Genomic DNA, 24816 nt, shown 5'->3' on the forward strand with positions numbered 1-24816 from the left:
CAGTGCCTTATCCTCCTCCAGTTTTGTTACAGTACCTACCTATATATTTACATAAAAACATGTGCTAGGCACTTCACATATAGGCCATGCAAATGGTGATGACCTGCCGTTGAGGGTGTGCAGTGTGAGTGTACTGCAATATACTAGCAAATTTTAAAAATGGGGGACTGAGAAAGGAGAACATACAGAGAAGTTTACTGATTTAACTCTCAGTCACCCATAATAGGTACAGTCACTATTTCAGATGCAGTACTTAGAGTAAATATAGATTCCGGGCTGGGGGGGGGGGGGAGAGGCAATTACTTATTTTCACTTATACTTACTTATTAGAGCATAAAGCTACATAATCCTGTAATATATATATGCCACCCATATATGGACACGAATTTCTTATTATGAGTGATAAAGGGGAATGTCTTACTAGTATATACAGGCATCACAAATCATACACTTACATGAAAAAAAGATAATTGCAAAACAAATTTAGTAGTCCAGGTAGACCTATAATGCTACACAAGGCAATGCTTCATTATAATTAACACATCTGCTCAAACTTACAAACCTGTAGGCTCAAAAGAAACTTACACTTTTTTCAGAACAAACCCAATCCTCCTCCAAATTAAAGTTAATTAAGCTGAAGTAAACTCTGCCTAAACCTCTGTTTATATGCCTGTATACTCTGTATACAGATATACACAGACCAGGGTACAACACAGATAGCACACCAGCAGTTAGTGTTTGTCGCATCCTGCTTGAGTGCGATATACTGTCATGGAGTTGGAGTATTAATCCGTGGTACATGCAGGCGGACCTCCACCCCTTCCAAGGACAGGTCACTTTCCACAGAAGTTCTTACCCTCTTGTGACACTCAGTTGAATACCTCCATCATGCCAGGAACTCAGTCACATTTCTTGCTATTTATTGTTATTCTGAATGCAATATATCTGTAACACCTAAGCTTTATAAACCTGTTCATGCCAGTTATTGATTATTCTGTTTTGATAGAGTTGTGTTCCAGTAAAAGACCATGCTATACACTTCACTTCCTGGACTTTAGATTTGAATTATGCCCACGTTTTCCTCTCATCAGAGAGATCTAACGTTACAGCTATCTGGATATGACAAATACCAACACGATGATAGTCCATGCTATCAAAGGAGCATTTTTCTTCCACTAATACTCCATGATATCCCATATGGGTTTGTTTTCACTTTATTTTGATTTTGGGGAAGGATTTTTGCTCTGTTTCACACTCGTAGGAAGGGAGCAATAAAGCTCTCAGTGACTAGTTTATCTCCTCAGGAGAAAGAAAGTAAAAGGTTCATTTTTCATCCTTAAAAGGAAGATTAGCAAGTAATTAACCCAACAATTAAAAGTATACACAAGGAAAGAACAAGGAAGTAGGTCAGAGGCAAAATAAATCAGTTAAGAAAATTTTAAAATTTACTTCCTGTCATCTACTAGTGCATTAAAAGAACTCCTTTTGGAAATATTTTTCTTTAGAGTCTAATCAAGTTCTAAATGTTGTCAATTTGTCATATTCAGTTTCCATGAACATTCAGGTATTTATAGATGAATACTTGAGAAAGAACTTAAAGTCCGAATGGCCAAGTACTTGAAAACGTCACTATATTCAAAGTCATTATATAGGCAATTTTCATTAATGACAAAGTATTCAATGAGGAAAAATAAACTTTTATCATATGATTCATCGGCCTAACAAAGAAAACAACCATGATCAACAGATCGTTGTGAATATACATTACCCTCTGAACTAAAGTCACGTGCTGAAGATTCTGGCAATTCAACAACTATGACATTTGCACAATGTGCTCACAAACTATGACAATACAATTTGGCAAACAGAAAACACTGTTACTCTGTGACATCCCGTAACAATACGTTCTATTACACTGCACTGCCACGTTCACAGCTCCTGCCTTACCATTCACTACTGTTTCCTTCTATAGGCACGTGAAATAGGATATGGGTTCTCAAGTTCAGCTGCGAAGTCCAACTTAAGAGAGAGGTCAAAGGTCTGACTAATCACCTCTGCACTCTTTGAGATGGATCAGTTAATCCACTAGTAAAAGTTGAAGCAATGTCAAGGATGTATTAACATAAACTGGCCAAGTATCCTTAACAGACATGTAGTAAGTACATACCACAATGGAGATGTTCTCCACTAACCTAAGAAAGCAAGCTTTTGGATCTTCTGGGTTGCTGCAGAAATGAAAAATAGCAATTTCTGGAGCAGGGTTTGATATGTGCTCTCTCACACAAAAACTTCTCCCCTTAAAAGATACATCATGACGTGCTATACTAGAGCTCTAAATCTCCAATTAATGTTATTGTTTACCTACTTCACATTCTGCTTTAACATGACACTATAGGGTGAATCACAGTTCACAGCATTCAGAGTCCCCACATATAGCCCACGTGAACAATCATCCAAACTATTAATGTTGTATATATAAATATTTCTCCTGTTAAAGAAAAAAACACATTATTTGAAAAAAACAAAACAAAACAGAACACAAAGCCAACTGGTCTCTCTTCAATATTTGGATTCTGGAATTTGTGTGGGTTTTTTTTTCCTTTTTAAATTTTTATTTAGGATGTTATTACACAATCTTTTTCAATATATGAAATCCATTTTCAGGGATAACTATAGATTCATTTAGGAAAAAATAAGCTAAAACATTTTCATTAGGATATGGACTGCCCTTTAAGAATTTGATTATATTTCCACATTCATCAACAACTCTGTCATGAAGACTGCATGCTGGAAGACTTATTTGTTTTACTACTTATTTACAGTCTTAAAGTGCTACATTTTTTTTTCTGTTTCACAAAAACGTTTTTTTAGGTGTTTATTAACAGAGAGAACTACTCTTATATTAAAATATCATTATGTTCTGGAGTGTGAAATAAGATATCATCTTGTTTAAACTTCTGTGACTAGTCCCATCAGTTATTTTCATACTGGAGAGGACACTAGATATGGTAAGTTGCTCTATATGTAATAACTAGGAAAAATAAGGCAGAAAGTTTAGATGAATTGTAAGAAAATTAAAACCCTAGACATAAAATTTCTGTGTCCAAAGCCTAAAAGCACAGCAGTTCTTATGAGGAAAAATATTTTGATAATAATTTATGAAAACCTGTTATTGTCACAACATTTTGGTTTTAAAATACAGCAATCAAATACTATGAACTTAAGCACACACTGAAGATTTTTCACCTCAGGGAAGTCCCTATTTTTGTCTCAACAACAAGCTAGCAAACAAAAACCAATTTTCTATCTTGATTAACACAATTTGAAAACTAACAAGTACTAATCCTACTAAGCTACAACTTGCCAACAGTGTTCTGCTTTGATAAGCACGTATTACTGCTTCATCTTCTAGAAGTAAGAGTTTCCCCTTGCCTTGTTCATTCAGTGCTTGTACATTCAGTACTCACACAGAAACTGTTGCTTACAGCCCTCTTGGATCAATTTTGTCACATTGGATGGGTCACAGTCACATGTATATACTCTTTTCATGTGCTGGTATAAACCTATGTGCCTCAAAACCAGACATGAATCAAATTGTATTCATGGTCCAAAAATATAACCAATTAGTAGAAAAAGCAAACAACCTGGAACAGAGATATCCCCAAAAAAGGGCTCAATTTTTGAAACGGTGCAGCATTTAAGACCATGACTTCAACTATTTTGGCCTAAAAGAACAACTCCAGATGTCAGCCATGGGCTACAATCACCACTGGGTTTGAAATCACCTAAAATCTTGGGACTCGGGGCCAATTCTAGATAACCAAAACCAAAATAACTCATAAGATTTCAACAGTATTTTTCCTCCATACATCAATGACTACAGGGAGAAAAGCACAAGACTTACTTAAAAATCCTGAAACCATTTTAAAGGCTATACTTTGTTCATTTGTAAACTGATTAAAAACACTGAGCATACTAATTTAATTTGACATTTTTAGAAAGTCTGAACTTTAAAATTCTACATCAACACACAAACAGCAATTGGTAAATTGTTATGTAAAGGGTTTTGGATGGAAAAGAGCAGTTCCAAGTTTGTTTACTACTTTTAGAATATTAGGAAGGGAAAGAGGAAAAGCTTCTTCGCTTTGTATTATTTGATGTGAATCCATTGGCTCAGTTAAAAAAAAAGAAAGAAAAAAGTATCACAGGTCAAAAGAACAAAATGACACAAAAATCCATTGCCAAACTGGCTGTCGGTCGGATGCACAAGAGTAATGCTAAACAACCGTGGTATGGAGACAAAATATGCTTTCTTTAAGACACTTTTACAATAAGTTATTTAAGCCTTGTGAACAGCCTTGCCTTGTACCCACCCCTCACACATTAATGAAAACAAAGAGGGCCCATTTACGTTGTAACCATGCAGTGGGGTTAAGCATGTGACCTTAAAGTATGGTGCACTTGTGCTCAGTGGAAAGATTCTTGACAATATAAACAAGAATTACTGCTGTTAGAGAAAGGGAAGACAATTAAAAACAATCTAGGATGCATGTTGTACAGCTGTTCAAGTTTCAGCTACATCTGACCTCTAAAGATGCTGCATGTTTTACTTCAGAAACTTAAGCCATTTTAGTTTTATTAAAATAATCCTTCAACAAAAACAGAATTTCTAAGACAGACATAAGGTTTTATATGAGTAACACAATGAATATTGTGTATTGCTAGCAGAACATGCCATTGTTGCCGTTAAAAAGATGTTCTGGTCTACACATCTCTTCAATACTTAAGTTTACTAACAGCTAAGCAAAAAGGAAATCTTTATGAAGAATGCTGAGAAAACTTATCAAGGGGAAAAAAAACCAAAACAAAACTAACTGTTCTTGAAACAGAAGAGACACCAACAGGTCAAATCCCAAAACCAAATCTGTTTGACAGACCTTTGTGTCCAGGCAAAGCAACCTGGGTGATTTCAGCAAAACTCTGCAGGCACAGTATCCCAATATAGATCAAGTTGCAGGACCAAGCAACCACAACATTTTTTTAAGCTTAATTTTGGATACCATTGATTCCAAATGCAATAGACAGACTGCAATTATGGTCAGTATTTTCTTTATACATGCCTACAAATTTTCTAATAACTAAGAAAATACTTAAAGAGAAAATGACAGAACGATCTTTTTTCCATCAGCCACTACAATTAATTGTCCTAATACTGTCCTTAAAAAATAGGGTTAGAGAAGAAAAACTTATGAGAAAATGACAAAGATCTTGGCTAAGTTTCTCAAAACCACAATTTTCCTGCCTGTTTGACCTTTGTACAGTCAGCATAAGCCACTGAAACTCCCCCACAAATGAAAGGTGTTCATGGGAAGCCATCAGAAAGCATTGCTCTTCCTTTGGGACTCAGGACAATAAAAGTTTGTGTCTGCCACGTGGGCCTACGATTCAGCTTAAATGAACAAACCATTGCAATATCCTTCAGCTTTGTGAAAGTGATACTTCCTACTCTTTTTGGAAGAAAGGAAGTAATATATAAACAGAACAAAGGGAAGAGGCAACACAAGTAGAGCCTCTCATAATAAATATTAGTGAAAGTTTTGCTCATCAAACCAAGATTAAAAACATATTTTAATCTCCCAAGTTTTATGCCTTTGATGTATGTCAAAGAGGAAAGCTTATATATTTTGTAAGATTTACAACATTTCTAGTGGGAATAGCTTTGTATTTCAGGTTTTTTTTCTGGTTTCTGAAACTGAAAATATATTGCGTTGATTCTGTCCCTTAATTCTGTGTCATATTGAGCACTTCTTTAGAGAACAGAAGTTAGGATGTCCTTTGGACATTTTCCCCCCACAAACAGGTTAGTGTTCCACTGAGCAAAGCACCAAAAAATCATTATAGTGGTGTAATGGTGATGTCTGTAACTATGAAGTACTTCTTAAAATGCCAGCTTTCCTAGACCACAGGAAAGTTCAAATATTTGCACTAAATTCAATAGCACAGAGAACCACTAAATCGCATTTCTTTGTGGTGCTAAAATTAGTAGAAGGTTATATAGCATCAGCAGGAAGAGTAGTAATTTATTATCTCTAATTTTGTCACTACATACCAACAGCAGCCTGATATAACACACAAAGCATTAATTTTCAGAATTACAACATACAAAGCACAAAACATACGCGTCAGGGGCTCCCTTTATAACATCTGTTAAATTCTGAAGGATTTTCTTGCCCTCCCATAGGACCTTTCTGTGCAGCTTTTCTTGTTCTGTCTTCCTATAGCACCCATTGCTATGACAAAAGGATCTGCACTGAAAACCTCATTGTCTTGCTGTAACACAGTCAAATAGCTACTCATTTCCACAACCCTAGGTGAGGGCAAAACAAAATACACTAATGGTCCCCTCAGACAGTATGAGGCAAAATACCTGAAAGTTTCAACGTAAGTAACAATGAAAGAGAGCAGGTAAGCATGCTCTCTCTGGTTTTGCATGTTGTACAACACTCTTGCTTTGGTCTTAACAACCAACCATTAGCTTTGGGAGCCATCATCAGAACAGCAAATTTTCAAGTACAGTTTCACAAACACTGAAGTCAGAAGAGCAAAGGTGAAAGACGCTAGAAGTGGCATCTTAAAAAATTATTACAGTGAAGGTAACTGTAATGAATATTGGTAGACTGAGTTCCACAATTTTTAAGGAAGATCTGTTAACTTCAGAGAAATACAAACCTAATACAAAACAGTTATAAGCAAAGAAAACTCTGGCCAGTAGACAGACATGTAGTCTAGAAAGTGGGAAGAAGGAAGCAGCTGAGGAGGTGACAAAAAAATCTTTTCACAGCTGTAGCAGTCCCTGTAGAGCTGATAAAGGCTGTCCTCCTATGCGTCATTTCAAAGGCACATCGACTATGTAGCCATCTTTCCAGAAGCCAAATCTTTTCAACGCCTGGTATTAACATACTCTCAGTCCATTTGATTCTAAAGATGTACAAGAGAGAGAGATGCAGAAAGTTGTCCAGAGATGGTAATTTGCAGATAAAGGAAAAAAGAGAAGGCAGAGGTTTCAAGCACAGCAATAAGACAACCATAGCAGATTGCCTTTCTTAAGGAAGGTAAGTGAAATTGTGTAAGAGGAGAAAGGGTTCTAGTACTAGAAAATTAATACATATTTCAACTTAGGAACAGACAAGAAAAGATTATTCTAGAACAATTAGAAAAACAACAATAAAATTGTAATCAGAAGTGCCAAAGCTAGTATGATACCAACGAACCTTCAAGGAGCCTGACAGGGAAGACAGGTGTCTTTGTCAATAAATACTGTTCCAGAAGAAGGTTCACACTCAACTTCTTAAGTCATTTGCCCTAAGCAAATAGCAAGCAAATGAAAGTGTGAGAAATAATAGGATTTGTGTCTCCTACTCTCAATTTCCCTTCATGTTGCCATATGGTATCCATATCTGTGAGAATAAGCGGTACTTTGTACCCTGGTGTTTCAGTTTTCATGACACTTTACAAGTCTCATTGCTCATTTCACCGCTTTCCACTAGCTACTCCTTAATGACACCCAGCCATTGCTTCCTTTGCTTTCCCATAAAAACAACATACTCAGGAAATAATGAATGTGTATTTGTCTCTTTCAAGTAACTGCAGCTCCATTTTAACCATTTACTTTGCAATAAACCTTTCTAAGAGAGGTTTTTTTTCCCCACAGAAATAGGTCTATATATCTTAAGGATCACAATATAATGACTTTTAAAAATATACAAATAATATCCCATAGCCACATTTCTGAGCTACAACGCACTAAGACTCTGCTTAGTCTTTCTCAGTAGAAAACTGCTACACAGTCTATATGAGAAAATTCTGCATTTTTCTGCATTAGTCTCTAAAGCAGGTACCAAAACTTATGTTTAAAAAAAAAATAAATTCTTTGTAGAAGACTCAACATTTTAAGATATTTTAAAGCAGGATAAGGTAATGCTTAATATTGCTGAAGCCTCTGAAAACAGAACACTGTTCATAAATATTAGAAGAAACATTAGAAGAAAAATTAGAATTCCTGGCAAATTCTAAATCCTTGTCCTCTCCCCAAACCCCAGATTTTAATAGAATTTATAAGGCTGTTCCATTCACAGACCATTGCAACCCTCCATAAACTATCCTAAAGGGTAAATTTTCCCTGTGCTTAGAGAAGTATTTGCAATGTGTTCCACAACATGGCCCGGAATTATATTCTAAATTTTTCACCTTTAAATGATAAACTTGAATATGAAGAACATATAAAGAAACCCAGGTTAGACATTCCTTCTTTTTGTTTGGAGAATACAATAAAATAAACATAGCAAAAGGAGAAGATTCATCACTGTTCATAAGAATTCATTCGCCCTGGGAATTTTTTCATCTGTCTTCTCCTTTACATAGCTAGAGAGAATATAGATTTTGCTGGCTATGTTTAACTTCCACAGCTGTCACTGTGATCTAAAACATTTATATTTGAGCAATCACATTTACACTCAAGAAACCAGGAACTGGAGTACCAGTTCAAACACTGTATAGGCTACCTACTATCTTCTGACCCCAGTGCTTTCTTAGATTTAGAAGTTGTACCGTGCAAACAAGGAGTAAAATGGATTTGGATTAAAATATATTGAAAAATGCAATTAGTTCCTGAAACAGCAAAAGTTGACATGGCTCATATGTGCTTATTGACTGGGTTACTATAAATGTAAGACAAAAGGAGATACGACAGTAAAATGAAAACCAGATACAAATACTTAATATTTCTGCTGTACACCTCTACGCTTATATCAAATAGCATATTCTGAATGTCTATTAACGAATTGTATAAATTCTGCGTATGGTAAGTCACCAAAAAAGAGCATCACAAGTAACAGATTCCTAGCCCTAGTGAGAGTGTCATTTTATTTACTTAAGTCCAATACACAAACTTTTCAAATAGCTGTTCTGGGGAGGGGGGGCAGAGACTACACACCATTTCTGAAAATATTTATGGTTCAACCCAAGAAAATAAACAGTTGTTTGTGACAGATGTAAAAAGGAGTCAAGCAGATTTCAGCAGACTTTAAAACAGGACTAGCAAAGTTATAAAAGAATATGTACTTCTACACAACATAATCTTCAATATAAAAACTGCTAAGTACATTGCTCTAGTTATACCAGCCAAATCAGCAAACAACTTGCTCCGTCTTTCCTGAAGCAAATCTTAGTTACCAAGCTGGATCTTATTATTCACATTTAACGTGTTGATACTTATATTTTTACTAAAAAAATACATTCTGGTTTTAATCAGGCAGCTCATCACTTACAATTTCACACATAGACACTATTGCAAATGTTCTATCTGCAGACTTTCAGACTGAATGTCCTGCTACAGCAAGGCCATAATACAGCAACTCTTTCAAGAAAGTCAATTCAGAAATATGTCAGCAGACAAAAAACTACTTTTGACATATGAAGTAAAATAATACGTTCACACAAAAGTCACATTTTCACTAGTTGGATCATTTGTTATTAGTAGTTTACATATCCAATTCTTCCAGAGCAAGACCCTATTAAATGCTACAGCCAACAAGTTAAGGTTAAATGCATGAAAATTCAGATCCTCATGTTAATACCTTGCAGTTCTTTTGATCCATGAATGCATATATTTGTCCAGTTTCTCCTTCCTGTTCTATCACTTACTGCGGTACTTCTAACTTCAAGGAGTAACAGAAAGGAAAGGAAAAATAATTTTGAAAGATGAGGCATCAACTTTCACAATAACTTTATTGCTGACTAAAAATAGAGTTTGAAAAGTACAAACACTTTCTAACTAATTACTATTCTCTTTCCTGTTACCCTATCTCTTGCACTTCCAAGATGCTTTATACTTCCATTATGTTTATTTCCATTTCTCTACATTTTTTAACCCTTCTCTCACTTTGTTATACTATCTTCCTTCTTACAGTTGCTTCCCTTCCCTGTTCCTCCCTCTTTCCTGCAACTTATTTCCTCCCAATTTCTCCCTCTGTTCCGCTCACAAAACCACCTTGGCCTTTAATTCTGCCTCCTACTGAACCCTCCTTCAAGTTCTTATGCTTTCCATACATTTTGTGGTGCCAGACTACTCACAAACTCTCTGCAGAAGTAGAAGAAACATTTCTAAGCATAAACAGAACTATTAAAATAAGTGAAACACTAAGGGAAGAGAAAAAGAAGGAATGAAGCCAGTGTAGTGTTTAGCATTGTATAAGAGAAATAAAGCTAACCACAGGCCAGCAACTGAATGGCAGGCAGCAGTTAAACAATCTTAAACAGAAAAGTCATGTAGGAAGCCACAGTGCTATATGCAGAGATCCCCCTGGAGCACATACAGGAAAAAAGCCCCCCCTAAAATTTTCGCATGTCTGCTTTTTATCCCACAACATAAGACTAATTGTCCTCAGTGTCTGAGCTGGATTCCTTGCATGCTGGAGCAGAACAAATACTACTTTTTCACCTATCTGTCACAGCAAACATGAAAGATTATTACAAAAGCAAACCAGCATCAATCTTAGTGCCTCACAGAGCCTTGAGCAAAACACCAGAGAGAAAAGCAGAGAAAGCTAGTACACAACAGACAGTAAAACAAAATCATCACTTGAGTAGCTGGACAGGAGCATCTTGCCTCTGTGCTTCCACTTATGTAACAGTCATCCTATCTGCTGTAGAGTAATATTAAACCCCACAGATCTGGAAGATTTGGAATGTAGATTAAACACAGATTATTATAATATGTTTCGATTTTCTGACCGATTGAATGACTTCACCCAGAAGTTCAGGCATTAAGCCCATAGTTGGTAACTGAGTTAAAACATAGCTTGTATACACCAGTGAACTCTTATTCCAGCTCTGCAAAATATATATTTTTAACACTTGATCAGCCTAGTCTGAAGCTGAGTTTTCTTAAAACGCCAAGTCAAGATCAGTTATGCCTCTATTGGAAAATGCAGAGGCAGGCTATCATATCCCTTTACAGTTTCCAAGATTAGCATCACCTGAGCTGAGAACACACTACAGTCTGAAGCTTGAAATACTGATCCCACCAGATGAGCTGCTCTTTTCATTTTTGGCTTCCTAACATTAATGTTTCGTTCCTTGCTCTTTGGCCACCTTCTTTGTTTAGATGCAATATGCAAGTCCTAAACATTGTAGAGCCCTACTCTGTATCAAGACAATTCTCCTGTAATTGGCTTCTAGCAGTTTCATGTATTACCAGAGAGGTTTTAGAGTGGAAAAATGCCAGTGAGGGAACTCTTGCAGGTCTTCCACCATCCCCACACTTTTCCAGATTTGGACTAGGTGGAACACCCACAACATGAAGAAACCTCCATCACCTGCATCAGCATTTGCAGTCAAGGAATGTGTTAGGGTCATCTTTATAGAAGGGAGCAAAGCCAGAGTCACAGCATGCTTCAGTAAACCCTGACAATTGCTACAGACCACTGAAAACTCTTTGCAGTTGGACACAGCAACTCAGAAAACCTGGACACGTAACTGAATCCTCTTGGAGATATGAGAACGGTTACATTTGTTGTGAAAAACAAAATGGCAAAAAGCTCCCACGGCTTCCCTCTCACCAGCTGCAGCCCCGTAAGGAACACAGCTCAGCAAAACACAAAAAACACCAGGGTATTTACAGAAAGGCTTGAAATATTAAGGTCAGGGCAACTACTGCACAGCCACAACCTTTGAAAGAATTGAAGGTTTTTAATATAGCTCCTCAATTCTGAACACAGTAATTGGGAGACAAGTTGGCAGCTGGACAAGAGTCTCTACATCTCTCCAAATCACCTGAAATGACAGCCATATACATTTATATATTATAAACTCTGTGTGCGTATGAATACATACACAGAATTTTATATATACATGTACACATACACACATCATCTTTTCTTTAATAAATCTCTCCAAAATGGCTTAGAATGAGATATGGGTAGGTATCTGCTCTTTCAGAGGCTAATTAGGAAATGCCTTCTTCCACATGCTTTTGACTATGCTTCTTTCAGATAAGAGATTTTCATTATTTTTAAATGGTTTATTTCTGAAGGACCTATTCATTGCAAAGAGAATTTATGTTCTGATGACTAGAACTTCAACAGACCTTTGCACCCAAGGAAAAAGGATGCTCCCCCATCCCAAATTACCTTAAAGTAATTTTCAGATAAACTAAAAATTTTTTTAGTTAAAAAAAATTAAAAAATAAAATCAAAGGAAGAATCACTGCAAAAACCTCAAATAAAACAATGTACCTTTGACCCCTGGTAATTCAAATAGAGCGTTAATCACCAAAGGATTAACACCCCCTGCATTATAAATAACATAACCAGTCATCAGGAAATTACAACACCCTATATAATCAAGAAACACTGAAGTCTACCACAGAATTATGCCCAAGCAGTGGGAGCTACTAAGATGAAAAACTAACATATTGTTTCAGTTCAGTAAGATTCTGCAATACCAAGGATAATGGAAAACAGCTCAGTACTTAAACAGATAAACCTCTTTCCCTCTGTGTGTACACATGTACATATATATATATGTGTGTGCGCGCGCACCCATGTGTTTATGTATATAAACACACAAACAATTCACACGTTTTAAACATTATATGCCTTTTGAAAAATTGTTTAAAATCTATGTGCATATAATCTCCCTGATTTTTTTTTCTGGATAATTTTATATGTTTGTTGCATTAAAACAAAGTAGTTTTTAACATACTTTAAGCAACTTTCTACATTTGATGTAATTATTTTTTTGTTTAAACAAGGACTATTTCTCCCTTATTTGGTTCTGTAGTACAACCCAGTAGCATATTAAATTTACTATTATTACTGCACAAAAGCATCACTGAGAAAATTCCTATCAAAACACAAACTTTTTTAAAGTGATAAAGAAAAGAAAAAAAATATCAAAGAAATTGCTACCCACGATATTCTGCTTTGAAGGAGAAACACAGCCACCTTACCTTCTGCCATCTTCTCCATAACCACTTCCCCCATTGCAATGTTTCTGCTATCATATTTTCTCCCAAACCACAGCACTCCTTTTTGCCTGAGAGCCTTTGCCACCCTTTCCTACTCTTTCTCAATCTCCAAAGCTCTTCCTGCCAAGCTTGTTTCCTATTCCCACTGTATCCAGAGGTCCATTCCACCTACACATCCAGTTGCAAGATTCCAACCACTATAGCACTTCAAAACTCCTGTCCCAGAAGTCCTCAAGCATATTGCCTTTGGGCCTGTTATTCTGTCAACAGAATGGCTCCTAACCCCTCTTTGCCGTGTTTTCACTGGCTACTGGCACCTGCTGTCACTCTCTCCTTGGCCAGCTGCAACCTGCAGACCCGCAGTCTGCTGTCCTGCTTGCTTTTTTCCCCCCACACCTTACTTTTTCAAAAACCTGTACAGGTAGGTAAATATGTAAACATTAATATACTAGATGAACGAAATGAGGTAGGAAGTAGAACTCACTTAGCACTTACTATTTCCAGCTGTGCCTGTGCCTCGCTAATCAATGTTTTCCACTAACCTCCCAGACAGGAGGGTTCCACCAGGACCGGAAGTTTCCCCAAGAGGAAAATCAGACCTTTTCTTTAACATGGAGTACCTCATGAAGAACATAAAGAGCAACTCATCTCAAGGAAGAACAACCCAGTTCAAATTAATTTGTAATCGTATTTTCTGCTGAGACCCAGAGATCAGGGGCAAGAAGGTCCACATCCTCACAGTCACACCACACTAGTTTACCTTATTCCAAAGAATGATAAAAAAAGGTAGTGTCAGAGAATCTGGTGACACATCTGCGAGCAGGCAAGGTGAGCTTGGGACGAACAGGGACAACTCTTCCCATGATAAAAAGGTTAAAATTAGATGAGAGAAAAAAAAAAAAAGCAAAGTAGAATTTCTCAGTTTGAGAAGCCTTTACAATCTAAACTGCATTAGAATTTCCCATTTAAATCTTCAGTAAAAGATACACTCCTTTAATTCACTCTTCACCTTGCAGAATAACAACCAAATTTCACCTTTTTCAAGCCCGCTATAAAAACCCACAGGATTTCTCCAACCTTGTGTCATTCCATAAGTATTAAATACAGTTTCTGATTGAAATACACTTTAAGACTGTACCATGAGAAAAAGCACAGCTTAATTAAGTTAATTAAGCTGATTAAGCCATGCTCTTTCACCTATTACAGGAAGTATTTAGCCCTGGAGCCATCCTAAAGGCACCTCACACAGCCTATGACATGTTTTCCAGAGATACTGTATATATTTAGTCACTGTGGAAGGGGAAAAAGCAACCACCCCATATATCAGCATGCCAGCAAAAGAACAGAAGAAGTATCAGCTGATAAAGCAGCTGTTTACATCTCATTCTTGTCAGGAAGGTAGGTATTACATTACAAGGGAATACAAGAAGTTAAGAGAACATTACCCAACACCTCCGATCTGAGTATTATAAAATAATTGCAGTAGGAACACTCTCTCTGAAAATCTCGGTCACTGATATTATTCTGGGATCATTTTACAAACAACTGGGATCTGTTTACAAACAACTCGGCCAAACATTTAAAATTGAATAGATTACAGCAGCCTTATTTTAAAACAAGATTAATCTTTCCCCTTTTCTGTAACTGAGTTTACATAATCAAAAGAATTCTTTAAAATTTTCAATCTTTTCAAAATGTATAAAAGCAACTTCTAAAATAAAGACATAGGTAAATAGCATTATTCTTATCTCGGCTTTTGCTGGTACAAGGGTGCTGCTCTGTGTCTCATAAAGATTTCTGGCAGAGTGAGAAAACCTGGTCAGTATCAGAGTCTTTCCTGGGACCTGTCTGAAGTGTCGACAAGCAGCTAAGCTGAATATTAATACACCTCCATCATCAAAAGCTGTTGCATACCCAAAGGATGAGAAATATTTTAATCAGCTTTCAGCTTGTCTAGTAGAAGTCAGTTTATTCCTTTGGGATTATACATCTATGTGCTCGATTTTTGTCTTCATGGTGTCTCTCAATATATATTACTTATGAAACTAGTAGCAAAAAGCCCAAATCAGCTGTTTTGTTGGGAAAAGCCAGCTAATGCTGTGATTCAATTACAGTATTTTAACATGCAGGAGAAGGCAGGAAAATGCAGAAGAAAAAAAGCAAAAGAAAAAAAGAAAAAGCAATGAAAAAAGTTGAGAAAACAGTCCTGTATCCTGGTTTTCAACAGTAGGATTTCTTAAAGAAACCAGTGGGACTTCTTTTGGTTTGCTCAATATTTTTGCAGATTTTACGAGTTTTCAAGACTGATTCATCTGTTGTCTTACCCATCTTTTCCCCTCTCCAGTAGATTCCTAAGTTTTGATACTGTAAATTCACAATTCCTTTAGCGGAATGACCACCAGTGGAATCGACCCATGAATGTACCAATGTTTTATAAGCACGTGTATCAAGTACATCCTCCAAGAAAGCCAACAAAAGAACAGTAACAGAATAATGGTCTGAAAAGTCTTGACTATAAAACTGTAATTGGATGGTAACCTCTCCTTTATCTGCTGTCACTTCTCTAAGACACAAAGTCAGTCAGTGTAAGGTTGCATTAATGAAGATACCACCTACATGAGAAAACTTTTAAAATTGAGAAATATTAATAATCCTAATTATGTATATTTTTATTTATTTTAAAAGCATCATAACATTTCAGACCAGGATACAGCCAGCACTTGTATTGGCCTTTGCGTTGAGCATCTACATAAAGGCAATACAGAATTAATTTGACGTTACTTCATCCCTGCTTCCTTGGGGATAGATGGATTACCGTTGTAGGTGTAATACGATGGTGCTCCTTCCTCTTCCCCGTAAGAGAAGATAAAAATATAAAGCTTAGCTGCTGAAGGATTTTCAGATGCTCTATCACCTCAAGGAATGCTGGGAAGTGCAACCTTTGTGTACTTGGTACTACACAGCATCAGCATAGATTGGTTTGTACAGGCTAATCTTAAAACAATTTCTATCCAAGTCAAGAGTGAATTCTGTGGTCCTACTACTGCAAATAATTTCAGCACAGAAACTCCTATTTCATGAAATGGAAGCATGACATTGGACAGAATATGAGAACAATCAGTAAAAGATGACAATGAGTAAACTTTGCCATGTGCCTGAATTACAAGAAGAGTCTTATAAATCACTTATCCAAGCTGAGTCCCATCATACCATCAACAAAGCAACTGACCTTCTAGCTAGCTAGTGAAACTTTAATCCATTAGCATGTAGCACGCAGCTTGAAGATCAATACAGTTATTAGCAATGTATACATGCATACATATAGACACACATAAAAATAATCACTTCAGCTTATTACATAGTTATAGGCAGCTAGACAACATGAACTGATTCACTCTTCCCAGCTATTAACAGCTCACTTTGCAGAACAGTGCATGCTAAGCTTGAAGTCAGATTCACCTTGAGCATAGCGCCACTGATGCCATTCCTACTCACAAGTAAGAATCTGGCCTGTTCTCACCATTCCTTTAATCATTCTATTATATTATAGAAATTCAAAATGAGTCCTATGAAAAGGGATGCCATTAGTCCAATTGTGATAAACAATCACATTACTTCACAGGAATAATTTGCAAGATTTGCTACACTTAAACTTCATATTAGAGCCTCTGCTGTGTGAAGTATACAGAGCTCAGATTCACTGCCAAAACCTGATGTTAACTACAGACATTTGAGAAAAGCCAGTAATGATCATCTTACTGTAGAATAGTAAACATTATACTATGTCTACAGCTTCAGGATTATTAAGCAGGAGCATGTGTAGTAAGAAATGAAAAGTGCAAAAAAGATTCACTCAAAAGCTCCTGAGAGCTAGAACGGGGAACTGCCAGTAGACAACTGGGGTCAGCCAAAACACAGTAAGCTCCTTCTGGCATACTTAAACGGATAGAACTTGCCCATCTGAGAAAAAAAAACCACCTTTTTCTACAATTCTACAATTTCCAATCATGGTACATGGGGACAGATATTTTTTTAGGTTCTTTCAACTGCAGAATGTTCTCTCCTTAGGACATAGCCAATAAGTAACTTACTTTCAGTTACCACAAAAATCAGCCTCATTTTATTGATGAGGAATTTAAGACCAGAAATAGTCTGCAGTCTAAAACTGAAGTAAGACCTCAGCGTTTTGGTCTCCACACTGATTTTGAAAACCATGCTTAAGTTACTTGCACAAGTTAAAGAGAGGGTCAGTGAAAGAATTAGCACCTAATCTATCAGACCATAATGCTTTCCATGGCAAATACTGAAGCCAAGTTTTATTTCTTTATATATAAAATGAGAGCTGTAATTCTGATCAAAGATGAAGTAACTGCTAAAAATAATACATTACAAAAACACTATTCACCGATGATCTTGTTTGGAATCAGAAGGACTGATGATCAGGTAGGAAAGAAAAAGGTATCAATGCAGCAATGCCAGCTTTTCGGAAGATATCACCTTCACTTACAAAAGCCACTTGGGAAGTAAAATAGCTGTATTTTATTTTATAGTTGTTACATAGCCACTAAAATACAATAGCAATAAAACCATGTTTAGCAATACTAGTTGTACTCTAAAAAAAAAATACAGCGTTGTAGATGGTGACATTTTAATCACACTGCCATTTGCTTGCACTTCCATTTGAAATCACAACTTCCCCTAGTTTATAGCAATCTCAGTAAAAATTATTCTTGCCAAACCCCTGTAATTCGGTTTTAACACCAAACCAAATCTTCCTTCTGTATCTATGTAGTGTGTTCATAAACATACATACAAAAATGTACAAATCCATAAGATCTAGATCTGCTCACTTCTATGATTGTATAAATGGCAAATAGAAACCACTTTAACTAGAGTCAATAATTAAGTTTTATATAGCATATAGATACACAAATTTCAAAAATAAAGAATAATTTCTTTTCAAGAAATGTTATTCTCGGTGTTCAAATATGGTCTTTTATTCAATTTTTCGACTAGGAAATGGATTTCTAAGAACATAGAAGGCTTTGTGAAGAAAAATTGGACTAATAAAACAATAGCATAATACCACTACTTCACTATTTCCACAGCAAGTAATAAGCCTTGATACACTGTTGATAAAAAAGGTCTTTTATTATTCCAGTATATGCCCATACAAGTTTCTGGGGAAAAATGGTGGAAACAGCACCCAATTTTATACAATCTGCAGTAGCCCCATTGTACCAATTCTACTTCCACTTAAATCAATCACAAAATGCTCCTTAACAATAAAAGGGCAACAGCAGCTTCTAAAATACCCTGCCAGACTGACACTGGATTCACAGGGATGCAGCAGCAGGAACTACATTCTGAGCTTTTCCCTCTCTGCCACACACTGGGTGACTTTCAGTACTACCAAATGTAGTCTAATGCTTTCTAAACCCTTTTCCTACGTTGGTCCTGCTGCCAAGAACTGCAAGCAGTTGCCCCAAATGCTCATTCCCTATAAAAGCCTTTTCTCTAAATATAACTTTATGTCATTCAGAAGTTATATAAAGAAGTTAAGAAAATCATCACAGTTAAAAACCCTGCCATGCCTGTGTGTGTATTTGTGTGTAGAAGCATGTGCATACACGTACACTGTGGACCAGCTCTGAAGTCTGTCAACTGTAAGAGAACTTTTACATGTGATGGAGAATCCTGTTTATGCCAGAGTTTATGCTCAGACACAGAGATCCATTTACACAATTCAAATACAAGACTGGGGCATAACCTATATGCACAATATTGATTTCTGCTGATTGTGTGTTATATGTATTTATATTTTAAGTACTAACATATAGCACATCACATTTTACATGCAAGTACATGTATATATTACACGCAATCATATACATTCAATAGTATAGGAATATAGTGAAGACGACAGAAAGACACCCTGTTACAGCAAGAGCTAAGAACAAGACAACAGAATTCTTCTCATCCAAGACTGAAGCTCACCAAGATAGAGTTGTGTGCACAAGAATACCTACAAACGTCAAACTTGTACCTCAGGTACAAATCCACCTAGAAGGGAACGCAGAAACGGTACAGCATGCCCACCTCCTTTGCACCATCTGGTGCAGCACACACTACCAGCCACACGACACGCACAGCTGCACAAGCCACCTATGGTCCTCCCATTTGTGCTGTCAGAAATGCATCTCACTTTCCCATAGAACATGAATCGTCCTAAATTTTTCCTGGCTTATGCCAGTTTACATTATAACCTTAATGTTTTCAGCGTAACTCTCACAGTATGCTGTATAAGTTGGAAGACTGCTCTTTTAACAATTCCAGTTTATACTGAAAATGTTATAGCGGTTCATATCAACACAGCTTAGATCTCAACCAGCTCACAGAAGGGTTAAAAATAAAAAGTGCTATCCACTGGTTTGCTCTGATGTTCCTGTAGATATTGTCACTGGATGTATCCTCAGTAGAATTCTATTCAACACCTCTGTCTTTAAGTACAAAGCTGTAGGCTGTAGCAGCTTTAGGAAACATAAGTATCCTTTTTTCTGCGGCGCAGTATCTGTGTGTGAAATTCTCTAAAGGGGTTTAAGTATTTACCCTGAACACTATCAGACAGTTTCTAAAATTTTCCTTATCCTGTTGCAAAAACACTTCAAACAGAATCATAAACACAGTCCTTTGTGCTTTCAGCACACACTTTGTTTTGGAAGCTTAAACCTGAATTCCCTCAGAATTGTAAATATTTTTTTTTTCTGAAAGATGTCCAATACAACTTTTTTTTTTTTTTTTGGTAAGATTGGTAGTGATTCTACTACAAACATTGCTGAATCCTTTCAACCATTTCTGACAGCTAAAAATACTGGGGTCAAAGAAATTAGTGTCAAAGAAAAGGAAAACCAAGTCTTCAGGACCAGGTTTTGTTGTTGTTGTTGTTTAAGATAAAAGGTACATTCCCAGAAACATCTGACTCCTAGTGTACAGAAAATATAACCTGCCAAAAATACATTTATTTAAAGGGCCTGGCCTAAACAGACAAGAAGAGCCCCAAAAGACAAGAAATGCAGCTAATATTTGGCTCTTTGAGCTGCCATGTTGTGCCTACATTTCACAGCTCATTAGGCTAATACGATTGCCCATCACTGCATGGCCCTCCAATAAAGGAGTGTGACACTGCAGTATCTAAGCACAACAGGAAAGGTGAAAAGGAACTTAAAATCATACCTCAGAATTTCTTGAATTTTGGCTGACAAGGTCAAACCAATTCAAACATCAGATAAGGTGCTCTGCATTTTCTGAAAAAGACTAAACAACCAGCCAGCCTGTTTGTGATCCCATTAACTATATTTTTTTAAAATATAATTGGTTAGCTGTTCAAAATGCCAAAGTCTAGGGAAGCTAGGAGGATTCTTTTTGAAAGCATATTTTGTCTTACAGCTTTTCATGGTTACTCTGGAACTGAAATACTCTGATTTAAATACATATTTAAATATTTAAACCCTTGTTTTAATTGGGGGGTGGGGGGGAGATGGATATATATTATGGCCCTGGGCTGAGATTTCATAGCTCAAGTTTCAGCCTAGACTCAATTCTAACTGTCAGGCTATAAACCCCTGACAATAGTGACTTATAGCAGAAATTATGACATACTTAATATGTAGCAATCGTAGCAAATAATGAAACAGACCTCAAAAAGGAAAGAAAGATAATTTTACAGGAAAATAGCCTTGCTCTCTGATTTCAGTTTAGTTGTATAAACTGACAAAAGCATGCTACTGTGAGCAACAGTAATAATAACCCGACTGATAAACATAGTTTTTGAAAAGTTTTACAAATCGAGATGAAAGCTGTGCAGAAAGATATCGGTTTGCAGGAAATGCCACTTTGCTCATTATAACTACACAGCGTGTACACACTTCTGCTTTTACGCCACATTTACAAATTAAAAGGTGTGGGGCATTTCATTATTATTACCTGTATTTTAGGATGCCAAAAAGTGGAACAAATGGTATAACAATTACCTGTGTTTCAGTTATACCATTAAAAATCAGTTCTTTAAGATCTATATTTAATTCCTTTAAGTAGACCCTTTATAGTAGGCAAACATTTATGGTGTTAAATATAACTCCAAATCAGTCATACTTTTCTCTACATTTTAGTTCTACAATTTTTTTCATCTTGCCAAATTCCTGCATAAATAGGTGGGATTAAATGGAGCCTAGCCTACCTAACATAATTATACATGTTGTGGTTTTATACTGCAATGAAACTGATACATTTTAATAATCCCAGTCTTGGCTCTTACCCACTAAAGTCAATAAAGGTTATTAAGGCCAACTGCCATATAAATATATTGCTACATTGCTAAATGGACTGTCAGAGCAGGAAATACAATTCACGCCATATAGCACTACTAGGGTCTTCGTTTCTTTTTTTAAAGAAACACTAGACATGTTTAAAAAGTCTTTAAAGACTAGATATTTAAGTATATTCATATATGTTTACTTTTTATTCCACAAACCATTTTACTGATTTACATTTTACTTATTCAAATGCGAATCAGCTTAAAACAAAACAAAACAAAAGACTGTAGGACTTCTGCAGTTCTTATTGATTTGGCATGGTGTTAGAAGATTTCATAGCTAAAATAAATGTCAGATTGCAAGGTTTGCATGATATCAGACCCTGAGAGACAAATTGTCTCTCCACTGAATCTCAGAACAGCTACAGCAAGACTTCCTCACATCACATGAGATTTCAGCTTTTCAGACTTCTCTTTACCCAGAAAGCAAAGCTTGTACAGTCTTTTTTCAAATGATAACTCTCCCTTTGAATTCAGCAAGCATTTATCCTGATGTTGCAGATGATAATGTGTTAATCTTGGATGACTTTTAAAAAAAACAACCCTCAAACATTTGAATAGCCTTCATATTTTCAAGGGAGGGGGAAAAAAGAGAATAAGATTGGTTAAACTGCTTGGATTTAATGGTTTATAAATTCATGAGGTAATATTGTGGGAAATGTGATGTTTTATCAGAATGTCATTCACATTAAAAGATTTAACATTTACATCACAAGAGCGAGCTCTAAGTAAAACTATCCTCAGGGAAAGAAATGCCAGGAATAAATGTTATGATAAAATTGTGTGCTTGCTGTAACATACAAAAATATTAAATAAAGTCAAAGATTTGAAGACACTGGGTTAAACTTCCTGCAGTATCATACTTGGCTGTGACATTGGAGCAATTACAATTAGCAGGATCAGAAATTAATCTGGAAAACTTTATTTTCTTCTTTAAGAGTGCATTACTAAAGAAGGGGTAAAGAAAAAAAAAGGCATGCAGGGAACACAACTGACTTTCATATCACTCTAGACACATATATAAAAAAACCTAAGAGTTGTTCTGCTCACACAGAAACATTAAAAAATACATTGCTTAAGTATTTTCTTCTAAAAAACAATTCCTTTTAAGCAATAATACTCTGCTGATACAAAATCAACAATGCTCAGACATTTTTAATTCAAGCATTTTGCCACAATTTCTTTTTAGAACCATCCAGCTAAAATTATAGATTTGGAGAAAAAACATCGACTGTAGACTACTGGGTACCTTCAGAAATACCTTTTTGATTTAACTTAATGCTGTGGAAGCTAAGCATGCACCAAAACACTGCACTTTTTATGTTAAATTGCTGTTGAATTTGTTAACCCAGAATTGATTTCCTGTGTTATGGAATCTTAGAGATTACAGCTAACTTGAAGCAACAGGGATAATTCTTGATGTTAATGCTACATTTCTATGTATTTTTATTCAGTCAGTGCCTGTTGTTGCGTTAAAACTGCGGCTCAACATTGCCCCCTACTGTCATCTTGTGAAACTCGAAAGGACAAAATGTAGGTTAAACCCGCAAAACACCACCCTACCTCCAAGTCCCAAATACAGTAAGCACCAAATTTACTTAGAGGCTCAACAAAACAGACATTCTCAATTAACATTCTCTTCTGTCTCCTTCAATAGCTGAAATTAATTGAGATTAATATAAGTCATAAGACATTAAAGCAATTTTTAAAATTTAAATTAGAAGCAGCTTCTGTCTTGGCCCAACCTTCAGTTTGCTGATAAATATCATCCTGAGGCCTGTTGAAAGGAGATACACTGACAGCACCATGTTTCTAATTAGAGACACATGGTAATGTCACACCAATTGCAGAAAACCTAACCCTTGAGAATTCCAGTTTGCTGTTTTTCCATGTTCTCAACAGACAATGGATAAAAAACAACAATCAAACATTCTTGTCTACCTCATCTAAGCCTGTGTTACAAGGGAGTAAGTTGTAATTTGAAAGAAAAACAAACCAAGAGATTTTTTTTAAATTATAAAGGTCATTCAAGAATGTGATCATGTAAGAACACAAAAATGAGGAAAAAAACCCCACATCAACAAGTTATAAATAATTTCTTTCCTTTTGTAGGAAAGTTTGATGTTCACCAATTCCTTGTGGCAACTCATTTCACAAATGGAAGTTCCACTTTTCCACACTTATTTTCCAAGTCTGAAACCAGCCATTGATGGAAAAGCTTACAATACGTTTGCACGGGTTACTGAGTCACATTTCCCTCAAAGCTGAAGACGCATGCTTGTTGAACCACACCTCCAGAGATTCAAAAACACCCCTACTACAAATCATATTCAGCATCCTCAACTACGTTACAAACTTCCAAGTCAACTACGAGGAAATTGAAGCTTATGTTGTGACCAGCAGAAAAAACTGAGAAGAAATTTCTAACGCAGACATAAGGATATGAGCAAGACGCCTTTGTCAACATAGTTCCTTCTGTGTACAAATCTAGAAGCAGGAATGGTGGCAGCTGTATCAAGCGCTTACAAGCGCAAAATCTCCCAGCTGAGTCTCTACTTGGACAGCAACAGCAACAGGCTAACAGTGCTTGTCACTGGGTCCATTTTCAAGGAAAGCAGGGATGTACTTTCAAAAATACAGGAACCAATGTCACTACAATTAGTCCAGAAACTAATCTCCTCTCCTTTGTTCTAGCTATGGTGTAAGCGTGCAGGTGGACTACAGACAGATAGTCGTACCTCCACATCATCAGATTTTACTTTCAAATTTCTTCAGATGCATTCACCATCACTGTCATTGGCAAAAGCTGTCTATCTTGGTGTTGTATGAAAAAGCTGCCAATGCACAGTTTCCTGTACCAACTGGTGTGAGGTAATATCTGTCACCTTATCAAGCTGTCAAACTTTAAAATCAAGCAAAGTCAGGAAACAACTAAAATCTCCTCTTGGTTTTTTGGATCTTATTTGCTCACATTACTGGGGGTGGAAAATAAGACGAGGCAGTGGAAGGCTGATATTGATTCTACTTTTCATATGTTCTGAATACAGTTGAAATCCCATTACTACAGTACAATTAAAAACATAATTGTGAGTGGTCTCAGAATTAAGGTCTAGAGGCTTTAGACTATAAAACAGTACTTACCATAATCTCCATTTTTCTCCAAAATTCTTCCAATTTAGCCATAGGCTTAAGCCACCAATCAGTGCACTTCAAATACCGCTTGCCTTGAAACCAAAACTGCCTAAGCCACTCAAATTCAACCTGCAAGATAAAAACATATGGTAGCATAAATATCTATGTTCGTTATTTGGGGCTGGAATGGGGTGCTGCATGAATCCAGCTATACCTGAACAATGCCATAGAAAAGGAAATGGTTACCTAAGTACTAATTTCTAAATGCACCCTTACATCCAGTTGT

At 36.3% G+C, this 24816-nt stretch overlaps 1 protein-coding gene across 4 annotated transcripts in view; it reads right to left on the reverse strand.

Moving 5' to 3' along the window:
* The window catches only part of FTO (FTO alpha-ketoglutarate dependent dioxygenase), a 251281-nt gene that overhangs the window by 149353 nt on the left and 77112 nt on the right, over window positions 1–24816 (reverse strand). For all 4 annotated transcript variants that reach the window (XR_010374246.1, XM_064459373.1, XM_064459374.1 and 1 more), the window contains one exon: window positions 24540–24659. Coding sequence is in view for 3 of the 4 variants with exons in the window: in XM_064459373.1 (XP_064315443.1) it covers window positions 24540–24659 (120 nt within the window). In the remaining variant the exon portion in view is untranslated. The remainder of the gene's footprint in view (window positions 1–24539; window positions 24660–24816) is intronic.

The sequence above is a fragment of the Phalacrocorax carbo genome, chromosome 8, assembly GCF_963921805.1.
Source record: "Phalacrocorax carbo chromosome 8, bPhaCar2.1, whole genome shotgun sequence".
Lineage (NCBI taxonomy): Eukaryota > Metazoa > Chordata > Aves > Suliformes > Phalacrocoracidae > Phalacrocorax > Phalacrocorax carbo.